The sequence below is a fragment of the Camelus ferus genome, chromosome 12, assembly GCF_009834535.1.
Source record: "Camelus ferus isolate YT-003-E chromosome 12, BCGSAC_Cfer_1.0, whole genome shotgun sequence".
Classification (NCBI taxonomy): domain Eukaryota; kingdom Metazoa; phylum Chordata; class Mammalia; order Artiodactyla; family Camelidae; genus Camelus; species Camelus ferus.
In genome coordinates, this window is record NC_045707.1 from 52,459,161 (window position 1) to 52,475,713 (window position 16,553).

At 51.8% G+C, this 16,553-nt stretch overlaps 1 protein-coding gene across 5 annotated transcripts in view; it reads right to left on the reverse strand.

Annotated features, from left to right (window-relative positions):
* The window catches only part of ST6GAL2 (ST6 beta-galactoside alpha-2,6-sialyltransferase 2), a 60,325-nt gene that overhangs the window by 19,140 nt on the left and 24,632 nt on the right, over positions 1–16,553 (reverse strand). For all 5 annotated transcript variants that reach the window (XR_004324770.1, XM_032493654.1, XM_032493653.1 and 2 more), the window contains exons 2-5: positions 12,626–13,609; positions 4,096–4,193; positions 3,038–3,139; positions 205–379 (exon numbers count right to left, since the gene is read on the reverse strand). Coding sequence is in view for 4 of the 5 variants with exons in the window: in XM_032493654.1 (XP_032349545.1) it covers positions 205–379; positions 3,038–3,139; positions 4,096–4,193; positions 12,626–13,553 (1,303 nt within the window). In the remaining variant the exon portion in view is untranslated. The remainder of the gene's footprint in view (positions 1–204; positions 380–3,037; positions 3,140–4,095; positions 4,194–12,625; positions 13,610–16,553) is intronic.

Below are 16,553 nucleotides of genomic sequence, written 5' to 3' on the forward strand. Positions count from 1 at the left end.
AAATACAACAGTTCTCAAAATTCGGGGGTAGTTTGTTACGTGCCCCTAGGTAGCTGGAACACTGTGTTTCTATCTCTTCCAGTTAATCCCCCTCCAAAGCCGCCTTGAATGGCTCTAACTATATAACACGAACGTGTGTTTATTAAGCATTAAGCCCCACCCTGCCCGCCTGCCCAGGGACCCCGGAGCCTCACATTCACCCACCGATGAAGCCAGACGACGGGGGGTTGGGCTGGATCTTCTCCTCCGTGTTCTCCTGGATGATGTCCCAGAGCTGCCAGATGAACTTGGGGTGGAGAATGTAAAACGGCTGGTCCGGGTTTCTCCGCCGGTACTGCACGTACGGCGTGAACAGGTTGTAGTCTGGCTTCTTGTACCACTAGGAGAAGAGGAGCAGAATGCCGCCGTCAGGGACGGAGGGCCGCGCTGCGGGAGGGAAGCAGGGCGCACCCAGGCCAGGGGGCACCTGGAGGCCGAGGGGCCGGGCCGGGCTGGCAGGGTGCGGGCACCACCCCGCAGGCGCCGCCTCGCTGGAGGAGGGGCCGGGGGGCAGAGCCGGTCTAGCCTGCGGCCGATGCTTTACTCCCGGGTTACACGCGGGGAGAAGGGCCCAGGGCGGGTCAGCGGACTTTCCTGTAAAGGGCCGATGGCAAACACAGAAAGCTCTGGGGACCAGAGAGGCGCTGCTGCCACCGCTGGGCTCTGCTGTGGGCCTGGAAACAGCGGGGACGGGACGAGTGTGCGTGGCTGTGTTCCTGTAAAACTTTATCTGCACACACACGGGGCCAGACTTGGGCCACGGCTGCAGCCTGCTGACCCCCGGGGCAATCACTGTACTTCAAAAATACCTTCTCCAAATCTATTGTTTAGAAAGTTCTCAGTCAGTGCCTGGGTTTGGGGGTGGGTCTGGGAAGACAGATGAGGGGGCCCAAGGGAGCTCTCAGCAGCGATGGGAAGATTCTATTTCCTTTTTTTTCTAATCAAAAACATTTTTTTTAAAGTTTATTTATTTATTTATTTTTAATGGCAGTACCAGGGACTGAACCTAGGACCCCGTGCAAGTTAAGCTAGCACACGCTCCACCCTGAGCGCTATCCTTCTCCCCCAGTTCTGTCTTTTCATTGTGGTGGGGGCTATGTGGCTTCTACACGTGTTAACATCCATCAAATGGGCACACACTGATTATGCATAAATCATGGTAAGGAAAACATGAACAATAAGGTTGATTTTTTTTTTTAAAGTCTTCATAAGTGTCTGAGGTGCGGCCAAGAAACGGGATTTGGAGGTGTTGGGGGAGGGGCTCTGACGGTCCCTGCAAACAGATACCTCGGGCAGAGTGGGTGTCCATTAAGATCCCACAGAACAGTCCATGGTTGAATGTGGTCTGTGCCTTTAAAAATTCTGAGGACTGGCCAGAGCATCTTCAGTGAACTGTGCCCCCAAACTCCAAGGTGGTGAGAGGAAGGCAAGAGAACATGGGGGTCTTTTATTCCCCACCTCCCCTGGAGCCTCATATGAGACCCACAGAAAGCAGCCCACAGCCTTTGGCTTGGACAGCTCTGTGCCCTGGGCTGGGATGCTCCCAACACAAGCAGAAACAAGGCCCGACAGCTGGAGGCTCTCGTTGGTCCACAAACAGCAAGAAAACTGCCAGAACTTCAACTACAGAACCTCAGGCTGGAAGGAAGCTGACAAGTTCGAACGTCCATTGGAAGCTGATTCTCACTAGACGGCGTGTCTGAGAATCGACCAGACAGCGTCTCAGAAATGCACATCGAGGCTGTATGTGCCCAGATCCCTGGGAACAGGGCTTTGACAGGTACACCTGAAAACCATTCCAGGTGACTCTGCGGTGCGCTCCTGGTGGGGCACCAGTCACAGCTGTGCTTGGTACCCGTCCAGCCTCAGTCTCAGGGTCAGTGGGGACAGAACGCTCCTTCCAGAGGGACCACCAACCTTGGGCGGCTCTCTTAGAAAGTCGCCCCTTGGTGGTAAGACCTGTTTCATCTTAGGAAGCCGGCAGAGCAAGTCCCGAGACTCTGGTACAGCTGCTGACAGCATTGCTCACGAGGCTAAATTATAACCTATCTTCCCAGCCCTCTTTAAGAACAAGTTCACTGACTCACAGACATAGAAAACAAACTTAACGGTTATTGGTGGAAACGGAGTGGGGAAGGATAAATTGGGAGTTCAGGACTTGCAGATACAAACTACTACATATAAAACAGATAAACAACAAGGTCCTACTGTACAGCACAGGGCACTATATTCAATATCTTGTAGTAACCTACAATGATAACGAATATGAAAACCAATATATATGCATACAGAATCACTATGCTGTACACCAGAGACTAACGCAACATATTATGTCGACTATATTTCAATTAAAAACAGTGAAGTGTCCTTACAGCTCAAAAAAACCCAAAAAAGAAAAAACACAAGTACATTGACTCTTCATGCCAGATTTCACCAAAAGTAAATCGGCCATGAATGTAACTTACTTGTATTTTGGTGGTTAGTAATAATCTTGTTTATACTAAATCATATCAGATTAAAAATACTTGGGGGCAGAAGCCAAGGCATGGCACACTCAAGGAAAGCTTGTAACAGATTCCATTTAAATAACAATGTGCTGTTGATTCACAAAGTTTAAACTGCCCTGCCAAGAACTTCCGATTTATTTCCAAAGATCTTATAACTACTTGGATGGTGATGTAACCCTCTCACAATGGAAAAGTTCTGAGTTTAATCAGCCCAGCCTCTGGAGTAACTAGGCATTTGTCGACATTTAGACATTTGTTTTTGTGTTTTAAATCCTTCAGGACAAAAACACTTCAGCACTAGATGGATTACGCTCACCACAAATGCTACTGAAACTGGGACTCAAACGGTGGGAACGTACATGAATTAAGTCAGCACCCAGGATTGGTTTCACTCTGCCTGTCGCAGTTTAATCCCTGACTAGCTTCTGTTATTTATCAGTCAAAGGCACTGTCTGACCCAGCAGGGCAGGGACACCAAAGGCAACACTTACCAGGTTAAGGTTTGCAGAATAAGGAGCTGGGTCCCAGGCCACCAGGATGACGTCTTTATACAACGAACTGTCAATGAAGTGATGGCTGGGGTTGGTCAGAATCTGCAGATACACAGAAAAATACTCAAACAAGTGATGGGTTCTTCAGGAGACCTGGGCCTGCCGGTGTGACTGTCCTCCCCCTGTGGGCTCGCTGGTCCTGGGTGAGTCCCTCAATCTCACCTGCCAATCATCTTTTTAAAGTACAGTTTGGGGAGAAAATGATGCCCTGATTTGCCTCAGTTTTAAGGTGTAATTTTCCCGCAGTGTTTAAGATGCACTTTTTTCCTTCACATGTTAATATTTATGAAGTCAGGACAGATCTCACAAATGACATGAGTTTTAATTGGCTGGGACTTAGCTCTTCCTCTCTGAGAAACTGTCATCAGACCGAGGAGGAATCTTCAATCATCAGCGTCTCTGAATTCAGGAAACAGGGGCCGGTTTTTTACCTGTCTGCAGGCTGCAAGCCTTGGGACCTAGGATAATGCTAATATTTGTTCTGCAAGAAACCCCCATACATCGCTCATCACCCCATTTTTCCGATATAGTTTGAAATTATAGAAATTGTTTTGGTTTGTTCTGAGAACCACTTGGCTATGAATTTTGGAAAATACTCTTATTAGGAACAACTGAGAAGATATATTTTCATTTTAAAAATTTTCAAAGTTCCTGAGGTGCCTTGCTGACCCTTGAATTTTTGTTCCTTTGTTTTTCTCCCCTTCACCCCATGATTTCCTCCAACTTTCTTCTCTTCAGGTCACAAAATGCGGTACACTACATAGGTATTTGCCCACATCTACCCCGACTTTTCCTTTTGATCTTATGTACTTATTTTTCTACTCACACGCATCACCCATGTTTCTCTGCATTTTTCCTCGTTAATTCTTTATAACTGCAAGACCCATAGAAATAAGCAAGTTCATGGTCATGGAAAACTGGGTGATTCCTCTTCATGCAGCCAGTTAAACTACTTCCCCATAAAACGTACACCCTTGAAAACCCTCCGTCCATCTCACCTGGGAATTAATGATGCGGACGGTGGTTTTATTTCCAACATCCTTCTCATAACCACGCGTAGGAGCAGAGTTAAATCTCAAAACTGCGTCGTGGGAATCTAAGGGCACATAAGTGAAAAATTCAAAATTTTTTTTTCTCTGCAGAATCAGCATAATCTAGGAACACACCTTAAAGCAGATCTCTGGACACCTGAAGCTAACTGGGCGCCCATGAAGTTCAAATACCATACATATGTTTTTCTGTTCACTGTTTATTTAGAATGAGATCTTGGCTAGGGGGCAAACAAGCTTGAAAACATATACATCCGTTACAAGTGGTCCTGTATCGCCTAAGGGACATGTAGATACTTGGCTCACATTCTTTAAAGCATCCGTTAGATGCAGCCTTTCTCCGGAAGGTTCTATCTGGAAGGTGGAATCTATGGGAACTGGGCTGGCTGCTGCTCGTTCCCCTGTGCCGAGCATGGGGGCGCTCATGGTGCGTGTAAAGCCACCACCTGCCCCAAGATCCGGTGTGTCTCATTCAATGGGATCAACAGCCTTCAGCGCAGCTTTACCCCTTCTGGGTGCTGGTTTGTGCCTAAGATGAAACCAGCCCTGATTTCTGTGCACTGTTACATTCTGCTAAGCCAAGAAGACCCTGCATCTCAGCAATGTCAAGGTCTGACCACCTGCAGCAGCCCTGGAGCGGGGCAGGGCCACCGATGGCGCGGGCTCCCAGTAAGGGCCCTCGAGGTTCACCAAGCTGCAGCTACAACAGGCGTCTGCGTCTCTCGTCATCTGACTTGATGGTCAGACCCATGTTCTCTCAGCTCCCGGGGGAAAGCCAGCCTCCCATTTCACGGAGACAAAGAGGACAGGTGGAGGACAGCGGGCTTGTGATTAAGGGGTGGGGTGGGGACACACTCCCTTTCCACAAAGCAGTCGAGACACATACATATGTTCCGAAATTTCTAGAGCCACCTCATGTGTTTCCCAAACCCTGGCTGAAACCAGAGTTAACCAGCAATAGGGAATTTCTATGGGCTTTCTTTAGCTTCAAAAATCCCACGCACATTTCTAGTTTAACTTGGAGCAACCACAGTGCCTGTTTGTGAGAGACTGAGGGGTGAGATCAGGTATTTCTGACTTGCCAAACAGCCTGCAGGTGCTGTGACCATACCCCACACAAGCCCCAGAGCAGCTGGCCTTCCTCCCATGAGTCTGATCCCCTCTGGGTGGTCTCCTGGGGACAGAGCCTCATCCTCCCCAGACAGCAGAAACTCAGTGTGCGCGCCATCACGAAAACCACGTTACCAAACAGTGTGCCTTTCTCCAAAGCCCAGAACTCAGAAGATTAAATTGAATTTTTAATTTTTAATTTTTTTTTGTGGGGAGGAGGTAACTAGGTTTATTTACTTACTTTTTAATGGAGGCACTGGGGAGTGAACCTAGGACTTTGTGCATGCTAAGCACGCGCTCTGCCACTAAGCTGTGCCCTCCTCCCCAGAAGGATTTGGATTCCAGTTTTGAGCACTCACATTACTACACTTTTGGAAGACAGCGCATAAAGGGTGCCTGGCTATACCATCTGGAAACCCTACAGTGTTCTTTTAGGGGAAACTTTGCAGGAGCCGGCAAGCTACAGTGTGTTTTAGGGAGCAACCCTGCACCCCCGCAGCGCAGACTCACCCCTGCATTAATCTGTCGTCTGTAACAGCAGAGCTGAGTTGTGACGGAGGCCCTGAGGCTCACGCTGCCTAAAATATTTACTACCCGGCTCTTAAAAAGAAAGTTTGCCAATCCCCAGATTTTAGGTGATCTATGCTTTGTGTAAATGATGCCCCAAACTCAAACGTTTACAATTTTCTTTCCTTCACAATTTAGGCACTCTTTTGCATTTTTGGGGTGTAACTATTTGCCATATGATTTATTATTATTGAAGAGTGTTTCATCATAAAATTTCAAGTGATATTTGAGCTAGAAAAATCAGACCTCCCAAAACAGTGGTTCTTATTTCTTGATCTCAGGGTCCCTTTACATCCTTGGAAATAACTGACAACCCAGGGACCTTTCGTTTGTTTAGATTCTATCTTTCAAGATAAATCACATTAGTAAGTAAAAAAAAGAAAGAAAAATTTAAAATATTTATCATTATACAATATTATCTTTAAAATAACCCATTTTAGTAAAAAAAAATGCTTCAAAAATCAGGGAGCAGATTGGCACTGTTTTAAGTGTTCCCAAATCTCCTTAACGCCTGGCTCTTTGGAAGACAGTGGGTTTCACGAATCTGCTTCTGCACTTAATCTGCTACAATATATTGCTTTAGTTGAAATAAATGGAGATGCAGAGACATCACTGAAAATGGAGGGAATGTCGGAAGAGTCTTTCCAGGTTACTGGGAAAATTTTCCTCTGATGCATCACCAAAACTCGACAAGAGTTTCTGAGAGGTTGGTGGCAATGTGGCATGTGACACGATGTCAATGACCTTTCACGCCCTGCTGCGTTAAAAATCCGTTTATTAGTCTCGCTCTTAAAATGGGTGATTCACTCATGAATATTTACATAACACCGCACAGCAGTCATTTGGAAACTATCAGTTCAATAAGTTGATCTTCAAGTACTGATGTATTTCATTATGAAGTGTCCAATGTCCTCAGTATCGCCACAGAGCTCATCACTCGTTGCGCCTGGGAAGCTTCCAAGCTCGTGGTTGAAAGCTTTAACCTGATCACTGGCTACAGACTCTTAGTTATTTCCCTAAAAGTGACAGGCTGGCTTCCTTCCTTTTTGAGAAAATGTCTGTCAAATATTCAAGTCTAAACAAAGTATGTCTGTTGGCCATTTGTTTCAAGTATAGTTGTGTCTCGTGACAAAAGCGGCTAGTTCCACTCACAACGCAGTCACACAAGCGCGTTTCCATGTGGGCTGGCCCCATGGACAAGCTCTCATGTTATTTCACACTTCGTCTTAAAAGCACATGCACTCAAAGACTGAAATCTAATAAAACTGACCGCGTTTACTGCCTCCTCAAGGACATCCTTACAAGGAACTGGAACCTTTCCTTCCACTGCGAAGCTTGGCAGCAAGATGCTCCCTCAGGACTAGTGAAGCTGGGTACCATTGCCCTGATCTACTCTAAGACGCGGTTTTATCCACAATGGCTTCTGCATCATCAGTTCAGATGCCAACAGTTAAAGACCTCTGGGTACTAGTGGAAAAACAGTTCTCACCTCATGAACCCCCCGAAAGGGTCTGGAGGGCCCTTGGGGGAGTGTACCATGTGAGCTGCTGGCCTGGGGCAACCCTCCCACGGGCAGGGAGTGAGGGGGGCTCAGATGATGGGGTGGCCTCCAGGCACTCAGAGGGAATCAGGACCACTCCAGGGCAGGAGGCGTGATGCTGGCTCTGCTGGACCAGTCCTACCACCAAGCACGCTGCCCTGGGACACAGCCTCCGTCTGGAGGCAACGTGAACAAACCAAGGATGCTAGGTAGCGGGTGCATTTCTAATCAGTTATGTAGAAACTCCAAATTACGTACAGTCTTCTAAATGCCAGTGTTCTACACTGAGGTGTGTTTTAAGCCTTAGAACAACTTCACAAGGCACAGGGCGCAGAAAGGTAACCTAGCTTCACTCCTTTGGAAGTGGTAGGAAGCTGGAGAGTTAAAAGGCCAATTTCCTGGAGGAGGCAGAGAGGTGGGGCTGCCATGAATGGAGCGGAATGGACCAGGGTGGGAGGACCAGCTGCGTGTGTCCGTCACTCAGACGTGTTTGTAAATGTGAGCTTGGCTGGGCCTCCCCAGATGACGTGCCTTCAAAATGAAGCTGTCCATTCATATTCAGAGAAGAAGGAACGGATCAGACAGTAAGCGCGGGGAAGAAAGTCAGGCGTCGTTTCTGCAGCCATTTCACGTTGACCTTGAGAACAGAGCCGGGCTAAGTGCATCCACTGAGGAAGATTAAAAGCCCGCCAGGAGCTCCCAGACAGGAGGGGCATTGGCACCAGATCCATGGCCAGCCCAGGGCCCCACTTCCCACCCCCGCCCTCCTTTCCCGAGCTCAGCCAGAAAGCGGAATCCACACCAGCAAGGGACCCAAATCCTCCAGCGTTTGGGGGAGTAGCTGCCAAGGAGATGCCCCTTTCCCCTCCTGAATCCACTGCCCTGGTGCCCCCGGCCTCTCCCGGGGACGCTTGCAATCTGCCTGATTCCCCGGTGCCCTCCAGTTTGGCTCTGGAGCAACCTTTCCAGAATGAAAGTGGATCCAACACTCCTCTACTTCGAAGATTTCCATGCCTCTGCACCACGAGACCCAGGGGCCAGAGCTGGGGCTTCTGAGACCCAGACTGTGATTTGAGTCCGGCTCCGCCCTCGGGGTCCCTGGGTGCCGGGCTTCCTTATCGTAAAACAGGAATAAGCATCTCCACCCGTCAGCACCGGATGGCTTGAAACAGTCAACACATAAAAGCCTTTAGGACGGGACCGTCTCTGCAGTAAACACCCTACAAGTGGTCGCTGTTATGAGAGTCATTACGTAAGGTCTGATTTCTAGGGAGTGACACCCTAGAGCTCGGAGGAGGGGGCTGGCCTCCTGCCCAGCCGTCCAGCTCATCTGTCTTCTCTCTGAGCCCCGGCCCCGGGGCCACCCCAGCCCTCGTCACCCGCATACTGCACTGTTCCTCATCTCCCTGCGATGCTTGACCTGGACCTCTCTTCTCAGTGGTCTTTGCTAACCTCCGCTCTCTGCCCAGACATCAGCCCTCGCAGTGGGGTGGGAGTCGGGTGTCACCCCTGCCCTGTCAGTCCACGTCTCTCTTTGTCCTTCTCCTAATCATGAGATTGCAATGGTCTGTTTACAGTCTGCCTTTCCCATGAGACAGCAGAGCATTTGAGGGTCTGTGCCTTATCCACCCTGCTGTCACTAGGGTAAGTGCAGTGTCTAGTGCAGAGCTGGGGAATCCATGCTTGTTGAATGACTATATGATCTACTTTCTTGCTTTTTTAAAGTAAGGTTGATTTGTTTGTTTTGGGGGGAGTACTTAGGTCTACTTATTTATGTATTTATCATGGAGGGACTGGGGACTGACCCCAGGACCTCTTGCATGCTAAGTACGTGCTCTACCACTGAGCCATACCCCCCCCCCCACTTGAGGTAAGGTAACAGGACAGTCCAAATGCCCAGCTCTCCCTGGGAGTGCCGTACACCCCACTCCCACATGGCCTCCTCCCCTTTCCCACAGGCTTCCCAGAATCTGTTTCAAGTCACAGACCCTGATCTCCCGTTCAAGGCCACTGCCGTTAGTTCAGAGCAGACCTGCTCAGTCTGGAGTGTGTTTCCACAGGCCTGTTGGCGGTGATCTCACTGCGAGATTATTATTTACAGGAATGGGTGGAAAGAAAGAGCATCTCATGACTCTAGAAAAGATTGTCGCTTGTTTCCAAAACAGTTCAGTCTGCTTTTCGATAACATATTCAAAGTGGAGGTGTTTACAGCTGCTACACTGTTCTTTTCAAAAACAATGGCCAGGTGTGACTCAGTCTGAGGGAGCTGGGGAAACGGGGGTGGGGGGGCACTGCCCGCAGAGCAGCCGGCAGAGAGTGCTGGGGGCGGTGGACGCGCAGCCTGGGGCCTCCCTGGTCCCCTTCCTGGGAGAGGGGCGGGGCTGAGCCCCCCCGCAGGTTGCTTTTCTAGCTCTGTGCTCAGTTTTTCACACGCCCACCACCTCGTGCAAGTCCTCTCCTCTTAGCCAGTTTCCAAGTTAACGTTTAAGGGCCAAGATGAATTCTGCGAAATAGTTCAGCACGCCCACCTCCCCAAATTTCCCTGAAGGAATCTTCAGGAAATCTAACAGCTGTGTCGATAAGCACGGGCTCACTCAGGTGAGTGGGAAGGGGACACGCAGCACCTGGCTTGCACAAGGGCTGATGCTGAGATGCCGGCTTACAAAAACGAAAGACCTTTTGTCTTTACAAACGGAATTATGCTGCCGTTATGTATTCTTAAACTGCTAGATACAAAACTGCATTCAAAGGGATCAAGGCAAAACAGAAAATCAAAAAAAAATTCTGAGTATGTTTGTTCTTCAGTTACCTCTGTACAAGTTTAATCACAATGCTTCACACGAGTGTGTGTGTTCACAGCAGCACTGCTTACAACAGCCAAGACACGGAAACCACCTGGATGCCCATGGATAGAGGACTGGATAAAGAAGCCATGGTAATAGTTATACAGTGGAATCCACTCAACCATAAAAAAGAATAAAACAATGCCATTTGCGGCAACATGGATGGAACTAGAGATTGTCATTCTAAGTGAAGTAAGCCAAAAAGAGAAAGAAAAATACCATATGATATATCATTCATATGTGTAATCTAAAAAAAGAAAGAAAAAAGACACCAATGAACCTATTTACAAAACAGAAACAGACTCACAGACATAGAGAACAAACTTATGGTTACCAGGGGGTGGGAAGGGATAAATCGAGAGTTTGAGATTTGCAGATACTAACTACTCTATTTAAAACAGATAAACAACAAGGTCCTACTGTACAGCACAGGGAACTATATTCAATACCTTGTAAGAGCCTGTAATGAAAAAGAATATGAGAAGGAATATATGTGTGCATATGTATGACTGAGACATGACGCTGTAGACCAGAAATTGACACAACATTGTAAACTGACTAGACTTCTATTTAAAAAAAGGGGAAAAAATGCGAACACTATACAATGAATGTGAAAGCTAGAAACTAACAAAGATGTGACTGACATGTCACGTTTCTGGGAAATGTGTAACTGCCAGTGTCTTTCAGACTCTCCTCCAAATTCTGAATAGAGGAGAGTGGACAGGACTCTGATCGGGGATATTCAAGCCAGAATAAAGAGCAAGGAGCCGCTCTCTGCCAGGCAGGAGCAACCCAAAGGCGCAGCTACTGATGCAGCAGTGCTTATAACAAAGCCCAGCCAAACCAGGAGCAAGTCACTGCCTGCTTTAAAGCATGCTGCTTAAATTCCTTCCTCCATTATTAATAACGGTCCTTGGAAAGGAGGGAGGAGTGTGGCTTTACTTCACCACGGGGGCCTCCACACCACGGCTCCCTCCTGATGGGTTACAGCCGGCCAGCTCTGGCTTTGGCTGCAAGTCCAAGTGACACATGGACAGTGTTACTGTGAGCCTGTTTAATGTCAGCACAGGGACCCTGGGACCCCAGGCCTCAAGCCCAGACTTGGGCTTTGTTTCTTCAGCTTCTCAAAAATTCCACATTCGGCCTCATTCCCAAGAGCCTGTGAGAGGAGGTCTGGGTGGGGCAGCCCGATTTTAACAGAAAGCATCACCCTCTTTCAAGACAGCTCTGGAATCTCGGCTACTCTTCAAGGACACGGAACATTGACGACGCCCCAGGAACCACGGTGATTCCTTTCTAACAAGTGGGCAGGGTCCCTGAAAGTCACACCCAGGTTGGCTACGAGTTAATGCCTTCTACCTGAGAACGTGTGGCAGCATTGGCTTACATCGGGGCCTGAGGCCGAGCCTGCATCTGGTCCACACTTGTCTTCCTGGCACCCCGGACAGAAGCCGGCAGAGTAGGGGCTCCGTGGGTGTTTGCGAAATGAGCGAATGAGCCTAAAGGGCGCAGCACAGGGACCGGCACCAGGGGAGTTGGAGGCCTTAGACTGGACTGAAGTTTCCAGATGCAGAAACCCTCCTGAGTTGCCTGCCTGCCCACCTGCCCTGCAGGTTCCAGACTTATCTGTACCCGCCCACCACAGCGGGAATAAGGTCTTAAAATATATCTTTCTCCATCAATATCCCACTGGTCCCTTTCTCTGGAGAGGCCAGAGTAACAGAGGAACCACCACCCGGAGGTGCTCCAGGGCTCGACGTGGATTGGAAGGCAGTTCAGCAGGGAAGATGGAAGCCCAGGATGTGGTGGGTTATTCACCGTCCGGGAGAAGGTCCCTGGGAGGTGCCGGGGCCAGGGCCCAGAGCCTGGACACGCACCAACCCTGGGAGGTCAGGACTCGGGTTCCCGCAGGGACAATGTTGGCAGCAGTGGTCCAGCTCCCAGCAGGGCCCAGGGATCGGGCTTCAGTCTCTGACAGAGTTAAAACTATCATCATACAAACCTCTCCCTGGAGCTGACCCTTAGGGTCGCTGCTCCGTGCGGGTCCCCTGCTGTCCTTTCTGTTCCCTGTTCCCTCATAATCCCACTACCTTTCTGGTTCATCAGGCGTGCACCCCCGCTGGGAGCCCATCCGTGCAGAACGGGGCTTCTACAGGAGACGAGCCGTGAGACCGGCAGCCAGACGGGCCACTGGCCTCCCCTACCCCCGGCCCCCGGCTCTGGGGAGAACGCCTCGGCTTGAAAATCACCCCAAAGGAGATCTCTGAGGGAATCCCAACCAGACTCATTCCGTCCCAGCGAAGGAAAAAGACCTAAGACTCTCCAAAAACAGCAGGACCACACCAGCCACCCTGCGTGGAGGGGATCCAGGGCCTCGGGCGCTCGGGGCGCAGGATCTGGAGACCCGCGGGGGACCCACCTATCTCCTCTCCCAGCGAGGAATTGAGGATGGCGCCAGCCGACGTGACCACGGCGCAGCTCCGGAGCCCGCGCGGGTGCAGCTGGCCGAGCGGCACGGCGGGGACCAAGGCGCGCCAGCCCAGCGCCGAGAAGGGCGGCTCGGTGCCATCCAGGGTGCGCACCCGCACGCGGCCCCGCAGCGCGCACAGCAGCTCCGCGCGGCTCCGCCCGGCCGCCCGCCGCCCGCGGAAGCGCACGCCGTGCTTGTTGGCGCTCAGGTAGGCGCGCATGGCCTTCTGCAGGCGCGGGTGCAGCATCCGGGGGGACGCGTCGCCCTTCCAGAGCCGGCGCAGGAAGGCGCTGGACATGGACGAGGACAGCCGGTCACCGTCCTCGCCCTCCTCCGGTGCGGTGCTCCTTCCCAGCCTCCGGGGCCGTCTCTGCGCCCGCCTCCCCGGGGCCTGGTGCGCCGGCTCAGCCCCCACCGGCGGGCCTGGGTCTCCGGGGGACAGAGGCCCAGACGGGCCCGGAGCGCGGCTGTGCGCCCCTGGCCGGCCAGCGGCGTCCTCCCGGGGCAAAGTGCTTTGAGATTTTCTCCCCGTCTGAGGTGAAAAGAACTCTTCTTCACTTTGCAACCCATCTTGGGCCCATGTCTGCAGGTCACCCGGCCCCGCGTGCAGAGGGCCGGGCGGGGGTACCCCGGGCAGCCGCCCGGGTGCGTCCGCGCCCTCGGGCAGGGCGGGCTCCTCCTGCACAGCGCCCATGATGGCCCTCTGCCTCCCCTGCACCGGCAGAAGCCTCCTGGTCTCCAGGAAGGAGAAGGAGCTGGGCGCGGGCTCAGCAGGGTTGCTGTCGGTGAAGTAGACGAAAATCGCCACGAAGAGGAGCCCCCACGCAAATATCCCGCAGAGCATGCCTTGTCTCAATTGCTTCAAGTGCGGTTTCATGGCAGGTCTGCGGGGTCAGCACCTTGTGTCCCAAGGCGGCGGGAGGCGGGATGGACCTGAAAAACAGTGGGGTGTTACAGTTAGCCACATAGGACGCTGTGGGACAGTGCTGGGGACAGTCTGTCTTGAGAGGGTCCCTGGGGAGGGTGAGAAGACGCATCAGAAACCAGGATCATAGGAGCTTCGGCTAAATTCAGGGGTCATATCCACCCGCCCGTGACGTCTGTGATACAAGGGGTCCCACCACCTCAGCTGAGAATCCTGGCAGAGGGGAAGTGCAGTGGGTGTAAGGGAGACTTTCTAGAGGCACCTCAACGAGGCGGCTGCCTCCCCACCTGAGGGCTGTTCCATCCGGGCCCCTCCCAGCAACCTGTCCCTGCAGCTGGTTACAGAATTCCGACCTGGTGAAGCCAGGCAGGAGGGCTTGGCAGAGGTTCCCCTCCCTCACTTGCTCAGCAGACCCTAAAGGCTCAAAGCTCAGCAACTGCACAGCAGCTCTGCTCTGCGTTTCCCAGGGAAACTGCCGGGGACCTGCCAGAAGTGCACAGATGGTCCCCAGGAAGCGATGGCTCCGTGACTGGGGCTCCGGGGGACGGTTATGCCGGGATGTCTGTGGAGCTCAAAACAGCCCTCAGGCAACCCCCTCACGCCCCTGATGGAATAAGATGGGCAAGGACGTATGCCAGAATTTTAAACAAGGGGGGAGATAAGAAGCAAGATTGACTCTAGGTGAGCCTCCAGCAGACAGAGGGCGAGGGAGGAGGCAGAGAGGAGGGTCCAAGACACAATGTGGGAGCAAAGGACCCTGCCTGGCCATCGGTGTCCCAGCCCACGTTTATGGCCACGTTGCTACTCGGGGAGCCCAGTGCTTGGTACTAAGGGCAACAACATGACATTGATAAATGCACCTGAGCTTCAGGGATGTAAGCAAAGTCCCAGAGAGGGGGAAGCACAGGCGTGCGAAGTAAGCCTGTGTGTGTGTGTGTGTGTGTGCATGGGTGTGCATGTATGTATGCACACGTTACGTGTTTGTGCATGTGTTCATGCACGTGTGCATGTATGTGTGTGCATGTGTGTGTGTTGGGAGTGGGAGCTGTGTGTCTGCAGGTGTGCACAGCTGTGTGTATGGTGATGGGGTTGGAAGAGGCAGGGAGACCATTTGGGGGAAACTGAGCTGGGAAGCTGCCCCATTCAGTCCTGGGATGGGGGGCCTGGGGGCCTACTTGGAGGTCTGGGTCACGTCTGTGGTAGGAACGGGAGGTCTCTGACAAGGGGTAAGATGCTGGTTGCAGAGGCTTTCAGGGCAGGTGAGGCGGGGGGAGAGGAGGGCCTCAGGAGGAGTCGGACTCTCAGGAAGCCAGCCTGCTGGGCGGAGCTCGCAGAGGGAGCTCCCCCCCCCCCCAGTGCGGGCTGACAGGCCTCCAGGAAGACAGGCGGGGGCGGGGGGCGTGTGAGCAGAGGCCGTGATGCGGGGACTGGGCTTTACTCAGGTGAGACCTGAACTCCGAGTGGGTGAGACCCACATCTGTGGAGTCACCTGGGGAAGCCGTACCCTGTCTCTGGTGGAAAAGTAGGTGTGTAAGGTGAGAAGCCACATGCTTTGTGGCCCTGTAGCTGGTTACAGATGGACACAGATCTTTTGGCCTTTTCCCCCCGGGTGGGGTCGGTCCCAGTCTCCCCTCTCCCCTTCTGACCAGTTAGCAGGCCCACATCCAGTAGCTTCCACGTCCTGCCTTTAAAAGACTCGCGCTGGGGGAAGTAGCCACCAGCAAAGACGTCTCTCTAGCCCGAGTCCACCACGCAGCGCGGCCAGCCACGTGGAAAGCCCACGTGAGCTGAGATGCCCAGATCAGCCCGGGCTGTCCAGCTGTTCCTGGCCTCGGCACCATCTTGGACTCCAGCCCAGTGGAGTGTTCATATGGTTCCAGCCCTGGCCAACCTCTGGCTGTAGCCGCAGGTAAGACCCCAAAGGAGAACCCAGCCGAGCCCTGTCAACCAACAGAACCAGGAATGAAAATGACAGATTGTTGTTGTGAGCCACCAAGTTTCTGGATGACTCGTTACACCAGAAGTGATCGTTGGAACAGGCTCTGATAGAAACGCCAAATGAGAAATGCCCAGCGTGGTTCCAACAGCTGCGCGTCCTTGAGACGAGGGTCTAGCCTCTCAGAGAGATTACGGGAAAAGCAGCGTTCACTGCTGCTGCTTCTGTAAGCTGTGGCTTCTTAAAAAGTGCTTCTTTATCTTGCCTTCACCTGGAAGCAGGGCTTTAGATTCCCTTGAAAGTCGTGTGTCGAACACACGTAACGAGCCTGCGCCCACCAAGCTGGAAACACTGATGCTGAGAAAGGAACCTACAGAACACAATGCTGGCAGCCGACCCGCGGTGGGCCAGACCCTGTGCTGCCCCGCGCTTCCCTTGGATGATCCCATTTGGTCTCCCCAGCACCTAATAAGGTAGGAAACACGGCTTCATCCATTCCACAAGTCAGAAAGTTGAAGCCCAGAGAGGTTAAGTAACTTGCCCGAAGCCACAGAGATAGCAGGCAGCAGACAGCATATAAAAACCCATCTGCTCACACTTTTAGCACTAAGTTCTGATTCCAACTGATCATAAGAATCTGATTCTTACACTGTCTGTGGGGAAGGATCATCTTCCCCCAATGTTGCTACAATCTGAATACTTTCGTATTTCCGTTCCAGAATGTCTGGGCAGTGTCCCCAGGCTGTCAAAGCTCACTGCCAAGCTCCGAGCACAGCTCATCAGAACAGCTCACTGGGCAGTGTGCAGACGTGCACGTGTGTCTGGGCGACGGCGCTTTGAGAACAATCTTTCTAAACCTGTGCACTCAGCCCCTCTGTCAAGCTCACCTCAGAGGATGCTCTAAAAACGGGTCCATTTTATTGCATGTACTTTATACTGCAAAGAATTTGATTTTGAAAATAGACAAAATGGAAAAAAAAGATAACATTGCTTTTCAGGGACTAAAAAAAAAATAG